The following is a 12,931-nucleotide window of genomic DNA, read 5'->3' on the forward strand; positions in this document are numbered from 1 at the left end:
TTCTTTGCCTTTAATATCACTTTAAACATTATTTAGGTCATATGACAACAGTATTTCCTGATAAAATGCCAGACTCAGTGCCAACATTTTTATAGCGTTGTCTCACTGGAGCACCATGTTGAAGACACCAGACATGACACCACACCCAACCCAGACATACTGATACTTGCCGATTTCTCTTATAATGCTGAGCCCTAAGTGAGGGAGAGCTAAAAATAGCGATCCTAAAATCTTGATTATGACTCGATACGCCACTGAACCCCAGGGCCTACTTAATTGCCAATGGCTGCGTGTAGTTTAATCCAAACACCTTGGTGTACTCTCATTTAAAACTGACTGTCATAAAAATGAAAACTTGTTCAGTACGTGGCCAAAGATAATGAATGGTGTAATATGCATGTGTTTTATTTCTTTTTTTATTTCCTTTTTTTGATTTTTATCCCACCCAATGTTGGAGTTAGGACTAAATTATTGTGAAACTTAAAAGGCATCACAAACATGCATGTGCTATTTGGTTACACCACAGTTGTTTTACAGAGTTATTGCCTTTTTAACATAAAATGGTGTCTTGTAGAAAGTGAGTCCTTGTCAGTTCATCTTCTCCTACAAAAATGTTCAAATTTTCATGAAACTTTGATAGTATCACAGAAACCATGTTAGGATGTGCATATGCGCTATTTGCATTGCACCACATCAATTTTGTCAGAGTTATTGCCCTTTGAACATAGAAGGGAGACTGGCGTGTAGTGAATACTTGTTAGAGGTGTATGGTACTGGTCTCTCTGTGGTGATATGTAACATGTCCACTTCTTTCCTCTTGACCCTTGCTGTCTGGTATCTACAGGTAATCCATGTGTACTGAGCTTTCTTAGACTTGTTGACTTGCTTTCATATAGCTCATGTGGGCCCAGTTGCTCAAATTGGTTTGATCTATGCGTTGAAACAGCCATTTGTATACTATAGCCATCAACCAATCAGAACTTAATACCAGATTTAACTTTCAGCCAAGCCTTCAATTTTATAGTTGGCCTAAAGAAAATTGTATAACATTATATTAAATATAAACTAAAACTACTGATGTTAAACTTGGCCTTTCTAGAACTGCATTGGCTATCACCATTAGGTAATACACTTTTGAGCGGCTAGACCCTGTACGTTAACTGGGTGAGCAGTACAATACCATACCTTGTCAACAAATCCACCCCTATTAATTTTAAGCCCATGCAACATACTAACTGCAGGTGATGACACGATGGATAGATTAAAAACATACGATGTCCAACCACCCCTTCTTGTAACAACGTTACTTTTCATTCCATTCCTGGTGATAGAAATTGTGACGCCATAACTTCACAGAAAGAATTGAACATTTGTAACTAATGTGTGGGACATTTGGTTGACCTACATGTATTTGCATTAATGCTGATTATTGTTAGTTAATTGCATGTTCTTGATTGACAGTTCAGAAAGGTCTGTTATGCAGGCTATTTGCTGATTATAGCATCATTTTCTGATGGCATGTGTTTTTTGTGTTGTTTTGTTGTTTTGTTTTTGAATATTCCGTCAATTTGTCCATGCAGGTAGATAAAGAGGGTCACCATGGCAACAACCAACCACTCAGTGGAGCACCCATTGTTCACCATTGAACAGATTGAATTGATTCGGCGACTTCGAAGTAGTGGGATTTCCAAAGAAGAAGTCATCCATGCTTTTGATGCCTTAGATAGACTGGATAACGAGCTACGGGTATTCTCCAGACCTCCTGCTAATCAGAATCTGTCTCACAAGCAGACGACCAATGAGCAAGTTGGTAGTGGAACACCCCCTGGTCAAGTACTAGGCACTCAGACCAGTCAAAGATTGACTGATGCATGCGATGTGCCAGGCACTTATGACTTAATGGAAGAAACATGTTCTAACTTGTCGAACACGAGTTCGAATGACCTGAATACCTTACTAGGAGCCAGTACGAATTCAGTAAGAAGTTCAAGTGTTCAGGTTCTTTCGGAGGATGATACAGAAGAGATGAAAGAATTTCTAAAGTAAGTAAAATTTGTGCTTAATGAAATCTCTGACTAGTAGCCTATGCAGTCAACATATGTGTTAGTGAGTAAGTTGAATTGGCATTTCATTTATCTATTTATTTATTTCATTGGTGTTTTATGCCGTACTCAAGAATATTTCACTTTTGTGACGGCTGCCAGCATTATGGTGGGAGGAAACCAGACTAAGTCGGGGGAAACCCACGACCATCCACAGGTTGTTGACAGATCTTCCCACGTACCACTGGAGTGGAAGCCAGCATGAGCTGGAATTGAATTCACATCACCTGCATTGGTGAGAGGATCCTGGGTCATTGTGCTAATCCCCACAGAGGCCTCTAGTTGGCATTTCAGGAGTCAAGGGAGTTCATGCGGGTTTAGCTGAGATAAGGTACATGAAGGCTCTCACAAACTGTGCTGCTAAAAGACGAGATTTTACTGTAGCTGCTAACAGCACAGTAAGATCTGTGCAGTATGCAAGATGTACATACCGATATGCATGCTCTATTATTCTTCATCCTTTCAAACCACAATCAATATTTTGAAATATTCTGAAAGAACTATATGGTGTAGAGAGATAATTTGCGCCATTTTTTTTAAGCTTGCATCTTTAAAGACACGAACAAATCACTTGTAGCATCATTTTCATGTTAATTGTATGAAAAAATTCTTCAGACAAAAGTGCTTTAGTGGTTGAAAAGGTTGAAGATTTACAGTATTCAGTCTAGGAACTACTATAAAACCATGCCTTTAATCCACATTACTCACTCAGTCTCATCCAAACTTATGTGAGCTTGCAAGGCTCGGCTTATAAGGCGATTCTGTTTGTAGTGAAATTATAGTACCTTCATTTTCTTCTTTGCAATTCACAAGGTTTCCAGAATTTTCCTGTGCTAGCCGCATAGGATGTTGAACTGTTAATTCTGTGTATAAATGAAAACATCAGCAGTTAGCAAGTTGTAACTCTTTAATTGTGACCTTTTTGTAAATGTTGCATTATTCATTTTAATACTTATTCATGTTAATTTATTTACATGTTAATTTAGGAAAGGAGAAGAAGCTGTTTATGAAGAAATCCGAAGTTTTGTACAACAACAACATATAACACAGATGCAAATAGCTACTGGTTCAGGTAAGTATAGGGCCAACATGTAACCCCATTCAAGGGGATAAATTTACATTTATGGGTGAATCTGTGTGTGTCTTAAAATTTGTTATTTCTCACAATTTTGCAAGATTGGGGCAGTTTTGAGTTTGAACTTTTCTATCTGTAAAGGTAATAAAAGCCCTGAGAAGGAAAAAGGTGTCACTTGTATGTCCGAAATAGGGTGAGACAAGTGGATCATGGTAATTTAATGTCAACAAAAGTTGCCTAACATGTTTGACAAGTCAGACAATACTGAAAAGACTTTTTTACCTTTAGTGACAAAATACTTTAAACTTGAAATTCCCCTATTGGTCAACTGCCTGGACAACTCTCACAGTGCCCTAGTTCTTCAACCATTTCACATCTGATTGAGCAACTTTGAGTGCAATTTATGCACATTTTTAATTTGATTTTGGAGACAGAGCTGCATTGGTTGGATTAGCTAATTTCAGGGCTTCACAAAAAGTATAATTTTACTACTCTACACTCATTATTGCCTTTAGAATATGCTTGATTAAGCACCTTGTAAATATGCGAAAAGGTTTATGGGTTATAGTAATATCATATTTTTAGAGTTTGCTAGTTTAAATGCACCTTTTATGATTGCAAAGCATATATACATGTATATTCCACATCCATGTATATCTACAGTCTTGACTTCATGTCAACATGTATGTAGACTGTTGAAAAGGTCCCAGATTCGACCAACAAAAATGTATCTTTGCACGCACTTGGAATATGAAGTCCGCCAACCTGTACCAGGTTCTCTCCTATTGTTGCACTATAATTGGTCGAGCAGATTTAGGAGGCAAACAGTTTTTTCAAACATTAAAAAAAGAAAACCTAATGGTGCTTAACACTGTACTGAAGAAAACATTTGATTGTACATGTAGTTTAGTTTGGGTTTCATATTTTGTGAATTTAGAACACTTCAGCGATTCTCATTCAGTTGATCTATTTATAGTAAAACTTAGGTAACTATGTACATGTATGTAAGCTGCAGTATTCTTATAACTCAACAGCAGCTCAATTTGTTCGTGTTTATTTCCTAGTTTTCGTGTCAGAAATTAACCAGTTCTTTTCATTCTCCAGGCCTGAGTCAATCTTATGTGAGCCGATATTTAAGGGGAGACTACTGTGATATGTCAGAGAGAAGCTGTAAAGCCATTTACAATTGGTACCTTGTTGTCAAGAAGAAGACTGCTGTCTCCACGAAGCCTAACCCAGTCATGTTCCACTCTATCACTGGTAAGATGCACGTTAAAAAAAAAAAAAAATCATACTTTTGTACACATTTGACTAAGTTGGTCTAAATTCAGCCACCCCCTATCCCCTGATAAATTTACATTGCACTTGCTAAATGTATTGGGTAGTATATATTTTAGTTCCTCATTACATGTACCATTATGCAGGTTTGTGCAAAACGTGGTACATTGTGATATTTTGTGCACAGGGGTGACAGGAGTTATCCCCCTGACTGCAGTTCTGGGCCCAGTTGTTCAAAAGTGTAAATAAAGTAAATAAAGAAGTAGATAAATAATATTTTATACTTAAAATTATAGACAAACTCAGTGGCCAATGCTGTTGTCTAAAGTCAAATTGTAACAGCAGCAGATTTGGTTTATATTTAATGTTTTGTTTCTCAGTAACTTTTAGGCTGAATACAAAATTGAAGACTTGGCTTAACATTAAATCTGGAACAGTCTTAGAACAGTTTTGAACAACTGAACCTGGCTGCTGAAGGATGATGGTATATTATTTTCTTTCTCACTGGATGGAGTTTGCATTCTGTTCGGCCCTCACAGAACTTGGCCTGTCTTGCATTATCTGGCTTGAAACTGGACAGTCTGGTTTAAGAAGTTTCATTTTGCATCAACAACATCAGTGACCATTGACGCGAGAGAAGAGGAGAGTTTCGAGTTCACACTCTTTTGTTGTTGAAGGTAAAAACAGTCTCCCTGGATCAGGTGACTCATGGTAAATCTTAGGCAAACTTTGTTGACATTAATTTGTTAATCACTTGTCTCACCATGTTCCAGAGGCACAAAATGACACCTCTGTGCGAAATTTCTCAAGTTCACAAAGGATCATCTCTACAGTTGTCTTCATTGTTTGTCTAATCTGAATAACTTTTTTCGAGAATTATTTCAGATACCTGTGTTATAGTAAATGTGATCCCACAATAGTTACCTATTACTTTTGACAAATCACATGACACAGTTTTTTTACCTTTAGCAATTAAAGAGTTTGAATTGGAAACTCCCCTATACGGATTGGTTTCTTCAGTGGAGATGAGGAAAGAGCCTGAGCATTTGTCGTGTCATGGAGAACCAATCATTATTCAGAACTGTCCGACTGCTCTGTTACAGATCTGCCTGTTGAAAACTGGGTAAAGCCAGACACTACGGGGTTTTGTGGTACATCAAATAGCCTGGCCATCACTTAAAGGTCAAAATGTTTGATATTTTGAGCTCTTCGTGGTGATGACGTCATCAAAACTTTTCTTCAGCCAATATGATCTAAACATGTGAAATGTGTTTCGTTCCTCTAGGAAACACTGGATCACAACATGGAAGTGGATAGATTACAACAAACAGTCATTAATGTTTCTGAAATTATGAATGTTTTCAAGCTTCAAAGTCCTCTTTCTAATGATCTGGGTAAAATTTGAAGCCATCCTTTTTAATTTGAGCTCTTTTTGAATGATTGAATGACTAAACATTTTGACCCCTGCCAGGCTTACTCTCATGTTAAGTTTAACACTATTGTATTCCACAGGATCAACCAGCCAAGGGGTAACCATAGTTCACACGTGTCCTCCCCAAGAATCAATTCTGACATCCACACCAGAAGCATTTCCAAGCTTGCCTCAGCGACGAGAGCGCTTCACATTCAGGCCGTGTCATTTAGAGGTTCTGGAGCGATTCTTCACTGAGGACCAGTACCCCAGTGCTGAGAAGAGGGAGGAAATCTCAACAGCCTGCAACATGGCTGTCAGCACAGAGGTCAATGGTAAGTACAGTATAGTTTATTTATGCACTTGATTTATTAGGTAACAGTATTTGAGAATACTTCATTTATGCAATGGTGGCCAGCACTGTGCTGGCAGGAAACCGGACAGGTCTTGGGGAATCCCAAGGCCGTCCTCAGGTTGCTGGCAGACCTTCCCACGTTCAACCTTGGAGGAAACCAGCATGAGCTGGAGTTGAACTCACATGGATCGCACTGATGAGAGGCTCGTGGGTCATTGTGCCGCGCTGGCGTGCTAACCGCCTCGGTTTGTCATGATTTGTTGGCTGGAGATGGTTGACATATAAAGATTGCACAGCCCAAGTTCGGCATGAACTGTGGACGGCCGGCAAGTGAGGATGTTCCACTACATTGGACTGATTTCTTCCCTGCTATTCGCATTCAGTGTAGACCAGGCAAAAAAAATTGCAGTGAGTTTCAGCAATGAAAACATTAGTACCTACGTGGATCGTATTAAAATATATCAATATTTTTGTTTAATGTCAACTGCTTAATTTATCCTCCGTCAATTTTCACTTTTAATCTTTTGACTGTGGAGATATTTTATGCTTGGTGGTTTTGACAACATCAGGATTTCACAGAAAATGTAATAGTTTAAGTCTAGGTCGTCAAGAAAAATAGGCCCCAAAATATGCTTCAAACAACACAGGATAAACATGCCAAAAAGGTTGAAAAAAAATACTGTAGAAGATGTCAAAACCAGTGCTTATTTTGTTTGGTTGTAGGAAGAGTGTTGACAGAGCGAGAAAAAGTTCACCCACATATTGTGGCCAACTGGTTTGCTAATCGCAGAAAGGAACTCAAAAAGATGGCCAGGGACGGTACGTGGTTGTTTACAGTGTATGAATGAAGTTGATGCCTGGCTAATTTCATGCAAATACATGTATTAATGCGTCATCAGAAATTATGTGGATTGTCCTCGGAAAGGATCTGAGATTTGGGCTCATTCCCGGATGGGTCTTGCATTAAGAAGGGTTCTCATTTGGGTCTTAAAATCCTTAAATATATTACTTTGTTGAATGTTTTTTTCAAAGCCTTGAAAATCCTTACAGAAAGTCCCTTGGAAATATTTACCAAAATATCTAATGAAAGTATACAATTAACCTAAGAGGCCCTTGAAGGTTTGAGAAAACAGTGGTTATAATTTCCTTGAAAAACAGTTTATTTGTCCTGCTTAGACAGTTGTAATCTTATTAATGGCTTTTAGAGGCTAATGACTGCTTCACCCAGTTGCCAGTACATATGCAGTGTGATTCGATTGAATGTTATGAAGCCGTAGAATGCATATATGTGTCCTGGGGTGAAGGTCAGTCGTATGGTCAATTACATGTAACTTGTCCACTTATGCTATTTTTTAAACTTTTATCCAGCTATATAAATTGTCTACTGCCTGAAAGAAAAAGGTTTCAAGTTCATGTAAATGATCCAGGATTGTTCCAGAAAATCATTTTGAATAAACACTGGCACCCCTTTGAAGACTGATATTGGGAGTGCTGATTATTGTCACTAAAATTCAAACACCAGGTATAAGACACTTGTGCATATCTTTCCAAACATTTGTCATTTTATTTTTAGTCTCTTTGGTCAAGTGTTTTGAAAAAACACAGAAAACTTGAATCAATTTCAGTTTAGTTTTAGAATTTTTATGATTAAAGTTTTTAAATTATTATGTAGCACCCGTCACAATTTGATTCAAGATTTTTAAGTCCATCAAACAACGTATGTATATAAAATGTCTCGCATTGTTTTCTTATGTTAACTTGAAGAAAACATCAACATTTTGGAGTTATTTTTCTATTTTTTAAATAAATAAAATGGCTAATTAACACCTTCAGTTATCAGCTAATCTATACAGATCACATTGTCTGTCCTGTGCAGTGAGCTCATTGGCATAAGAAGCAAATGAGAATTTAATGTGAATAAATTAACACCTTGAAATTATATTTTGTGGCTACTGGTCATCTAGAACATATGAAACATGCTTTTGTGACAAGATCTTCAGTGAAGTTTTAATAGTAGTCATATATTCACTGGAAGTCCTGCATCATGGTCCCAGTTCAAAAAGAAATTCATGACTTCCTGACTGCATCAACATGTCCCAGGTGCAAGTCTCATATATAAATGCAAACGAGACAGTTGATTGTATCGTAAACAAAATTTTTGAAAACAGTTTTCAAGAAAGAGAACATGTAGTTTCTGACGCAGTAATGTTTACCTCAGCAGGTTAAAAAAGATATGAGAAAACCAGGTTACCTCCGATATGCAAATCTGACACTGACAAATATATAGAAAGATGTATTTGACTTCCTTGGAAATCTGGTGAGAGCCACAGGATTATGCAAACACACAGGGCACCTGTATGACAGACACGGTGGGAGACGGAAATGATGCAAGAGTTCCTTCAATCAGCACGACCTGTAGCACAGATTCACACACAGGGCACCTGTATGACGGACACGGTGGGAGACGGAAATGATGCAAGAGTTCCTTCAATCAGCACGACCTGTAGCACAGATTCACACACAGGGCACCTGTATGACGGACACGGTGGGAGACGGAAATGATGCAAGAGTTCCTTCAATCAGCACGAACCCTAGCACAGATTCACACACAGGGTACATGTATGACAGCCACGGTGACAGACTGAAATGATGCAAGAGTTCCTTCAACCAGCACGACTCGTAGCACAGATTCACACACAGGGTACATGTATGACAACCATGGTGACAGACTGAAATGATGCAAGAGTTCCATCAATCAACACGAACCGTAGCACAGATTCACACACAGGGTACATGTATGACAACCATGGTGACAGACTGAAATGATGCAAGAGTTCCATCAATCAACACGAACCGTAGCACAGATTCACACACAGGGTACATGTATGACAACCATGGTGACAGACTGAAATGATGCAAGAGTTCCGTCAATCAGCACGAACCGTAACACAGATTCACACACAGGGTACATGTATGACAACCATGATGACAGACTGAAATGATGCAAGAGTTCCGTCAATCAGCACGAACCGTAGCACAGATTCACACACAGGGTACATGTATGACAACCATGATGACAGACTGAAATGATGCAAGAGTTCCGTCAATCAGCACGAACCGTAGCACAGATTCACACACAGGGTACATGTATGACAACCATTGTGACAGACTGAAATGATGCAAGAGTTCCGTCAATCAGCACGAACCCTTGCACAGATTCACACACAGGGTACATGTATGACAACCATGATGACAGACTGAAATGATGCAAGAGTTCCGTCAATCAGCACGAACCCTAGCACAGATTCACACACAGGGTACATGTATGACAACCATGGAGACAGACTGAAATGATGCAAGAGTTCCGTCAATCAGCACGAACCCTTGCACAGATTCACACACAGGGTACATGTATGACAACCATGATGACAGACTGAAATGATGCAAGAGTTCCGTCAATCAGCACGAACCCTAGCACAGATTCACACACAGGGTACATGTATGACAACCATTGTGACAGACTGAAATGATGCAAGAGTTCCGTCAATCAGCACGAACCCTAGCACAGATTCACACACAGGGTACATGTATGACAACCATGGAGACAGACTGAAATGATGCAAGAGTTCCGTCAATCAGCACGAACCCTTGCACAGATTCACACACAGGGTACATGTATGACAACCATTGTGACAGACTGAAATGATGCAAGAGTTCCGTCAATCAGCACGAACCGTAGCACAGATTCACACACAGGGTACATGTATGACAACCATGGTGACAGACTGAAATGAAGCAAGAGTTCCGTCAATCAGCACGAACCCTAGCACAGATTGACACACAGGGTACATGTATGACAGACATGGCGACAGACTGAAATGATGCAAGAATTCCTTTAATCAGCACGACCCGTAGCACAGATTCACACACAGGGTACATGTATGACAGACATGGTGACAGACTGAAATGATGCAAGAGTTCCGTCAATCAGCAGGAACCTTAGCACAGATTGACACACAGGGTACATGTATGACAGACATGGTGACAGACTGAAATGATGCAAGAGTTCCGTCAATTAGCACGAACCCTAGCACAGATTCGCACACAGGGTACATGTATGACAGACATGGCGACAGACTGAAATGATGCAAGAATTCCTTTAATCAGCAGGAACCTTAGCACAGATTCACACACAGGGTACATGTATGACAACCATGGTGACAAACTGAAATGATGCAAGAGTTCCGTCAATCAGCAGGAACCATAGCACAGATTCACACACAGGGTACATGTATGACAACCATGGTGACAGACTGAAATGATGCAAGTTCCTTCAATCAGCATAAACCCTAGCACAGATTCACACACAGGGTACATTTATGACAACCATGGTGACAAACTGAAATGATGCAAAGAGTTCCGTCAATCAGCACGAACCGTAGCACAGATTCACACACAGGGTACATGTATGACAACCATGGTGACAGACTGAAATGAAGCAAGAGTTCCGTCAATCAGCACGAAGCGTAGCACAGATTCACACACAGGGTACATGTATGACAACCATGGAGACAGACTGAAATGATGCAAGAGTTTTGTCAATCAGCACGAACCATAGCACAGATTCACACACAGGGTACATGTATGACAGACATGGTGACAGACTGAAATGATGCAAGAGTTCCGTCAATCAGCACGAACCCTAGCACAGATTCACACACAGGGTACATGTATGACAACCATGGAGACAGACTGAAATGATGCAAGAGTTCCGTCAATCAGCACGAACCCTAGCACAGATTCACACACAGGGTACACGTATGACAACCATTGTGACAGACTGAAATGATGCAAGAGTTCCGTCAATCAGCAGGAACCTTAGCACAGATTCACACACAGGGTACATGTATGACAACCATGGTGACAGACTTAAATGATGCAAGAGTTCCATCAATCAGCACGAACCGTAGCACAGATTTACACACAGGGTACATGTATGACAACCATGGTGACAGACTGAAATGATGCAAGAGTTCCGTCAATCAGCATGAACCGTAGCACAGATTCAGACACAGGGTACATGTATGACAACCATGGTGACAGACTGAAATGATGCAAGAGTTCCGTCAATCAGCATGAACCGTAGCACAGATTCAGACACAGGGTACATGTATGACAACCATGGTGACAGACTTAAATGATGCAAGAGTTCCATCAATCAGCACGACCCGTAACACAGATTCACACACAGGGTACATGTATGACAGACAGTGACAGACTGAAATGATGCAAGAGTTCCGTCAATCAGCACGAACCCTAGCACAGATTCACACACAGGGTACATGTATGACCCTGTCCTGTCAACAAGCATGACCACTTACATATTTATATATTCCGTATTCAAGAATATTTCACTAATACGATGGTGGCCAGCATTATGGTGGGAGGAAACCTTGCAGAGCCCAGGGGAAACCCACGACCATCCGCAGGTTGCTGACAGACCTTCCCACATACAGGCAGAGAGGAAGCCAGCATGGGCTGGACTTGAACTCACTGTGACCGCATTGGTGAGAGACTCCTGGGTCATTACGCTGCTCTAGCGCGCTAACCAACTGAGCCACGGAGGCCCCTGTTTGACAAAAAAAAATAAGTCGATGCCCTGTGTTGTGAAGTGCCTGCACTTGCATAATTGTAGTTTCAAATTTTCTGTTATCATTTGCATAATATTCTGTTTTATAATACTGTATAAATCTTCTGATCAATTTTAATCTGTTCCAGAAGGCGTATTAGATGCCTCCACCTTACTGCTGAGTGGGAGGAGTAGGTGGAAGCCCGCCCCTGGGGAGTTGCCTAGACTGGAACCCTCCCCTTTGTCAGATGACAACGAGAGATCCTTTGTAGTGGATGGAACAGATGAGCAGACTCTTTCCAGGGCAGTTGAAGTGGCAGCTGTCAATCAAGCCATCCTATCACTGACAGGACAAACACCATCTCTTGGAATTAAACATGAACTTTTGAACAGCAACTCTGACTCATTTATAGTTGGTCACAATGGGTCCATAGACATATAATTTCACCAGTTTGTAATTATCGTATTTGTTTGCATATTTGAGTTACACTTGTTACCTTATAAGGCTTTTGTGCAAAGTACATTGCATTTTGTATTTATTTATTTATGTGAGTTGGAGAAAACCGGATTGCCGGTTGTAAACAACCAAAATTCAGCAGTTTACAAGTGATCTTTCCCACTTGTGATGGACATATATGCACAGAGTCTTTAATGAATGATGTCACAGATAATGAAACTTTTTGTCACCAAAGGCTCGAAAACAGTGAGAGCGTTGAATCTTCAAATGACTAGGGCAGTGTTTGATCTTGCACTTCATGTGTCTTAATGATTGAAAGGCAAGCACCTGTAACCACTCTGCTATGACCCACTCCCTTGTCTTTTGTAAAACTCAAAAGAAGGTTTGTTTTTTAACATGGGTTCATGGCTGGCTCATGCAGCTCAAATATCCGTTTCACTGCAGCCGATCTCCAGTTGGCCATAGCCATCTCATGCTTGAACCCAGTTACGCACAAGTGCTGGCTGAATCCCAGTGTAGATCTTTTTCATAGGGATATGTATCATATTGGAATGTTTATCAGTTTCTTGCCAAAGGCTGGTGGTTTATTGCAACCCAATAACTGGACGGCCGTCGTAGTACATA

General features: G+C 40.1%; 1 protein-coding gene across 1 annotated transcript; it reads left to right on the forward strand.

Annotated features, from left to right (window-relative positions):
• Nucleotides 1-1,592: 1,592 nt before the first annotated feature.
• Nucleotides 1,593-12,708, forward strand: LOC135470062 (homeobox-containing protein 1-like). Its single transcript, XM_064748780.1, has 6 exons — nt 1,593-2,042; nt 3,089-3,174; nt 4,282-4,437; nt 5,968-6,201; nt 6,945-7,040; nt 12,000-12,708. Exons 1-6 carry the CDS (start codon nt 1,600-1,602, stop codon nt 12,290-12,292), a joined length of 1,308 nt encoding a protein of 435 aa, XP_064604850.1. The 5' UTR covers nt 1,593-1,599; the 3' UTR covers nt 12,293-12,708.
• Nucleotides 12,709-12,931: the final 223 nt, after the last annotated feature.

This window comes from Liolophura sinensis, chromosome 7 (assembly GCF_032854445.1).
Source record: "Liolophura sinensis isolate JHLJ2023 chromosome 7, CUHK_Ljap_v2, whole genome shotgun sequence".
NCBI classification, from domain to species: domain Eukaryota; kingdom Metazoa; phylum Mollusca; class Polyplacophora; order Chitonida; family Chitonidae; genus Liolophura; species Liolophura sinensis.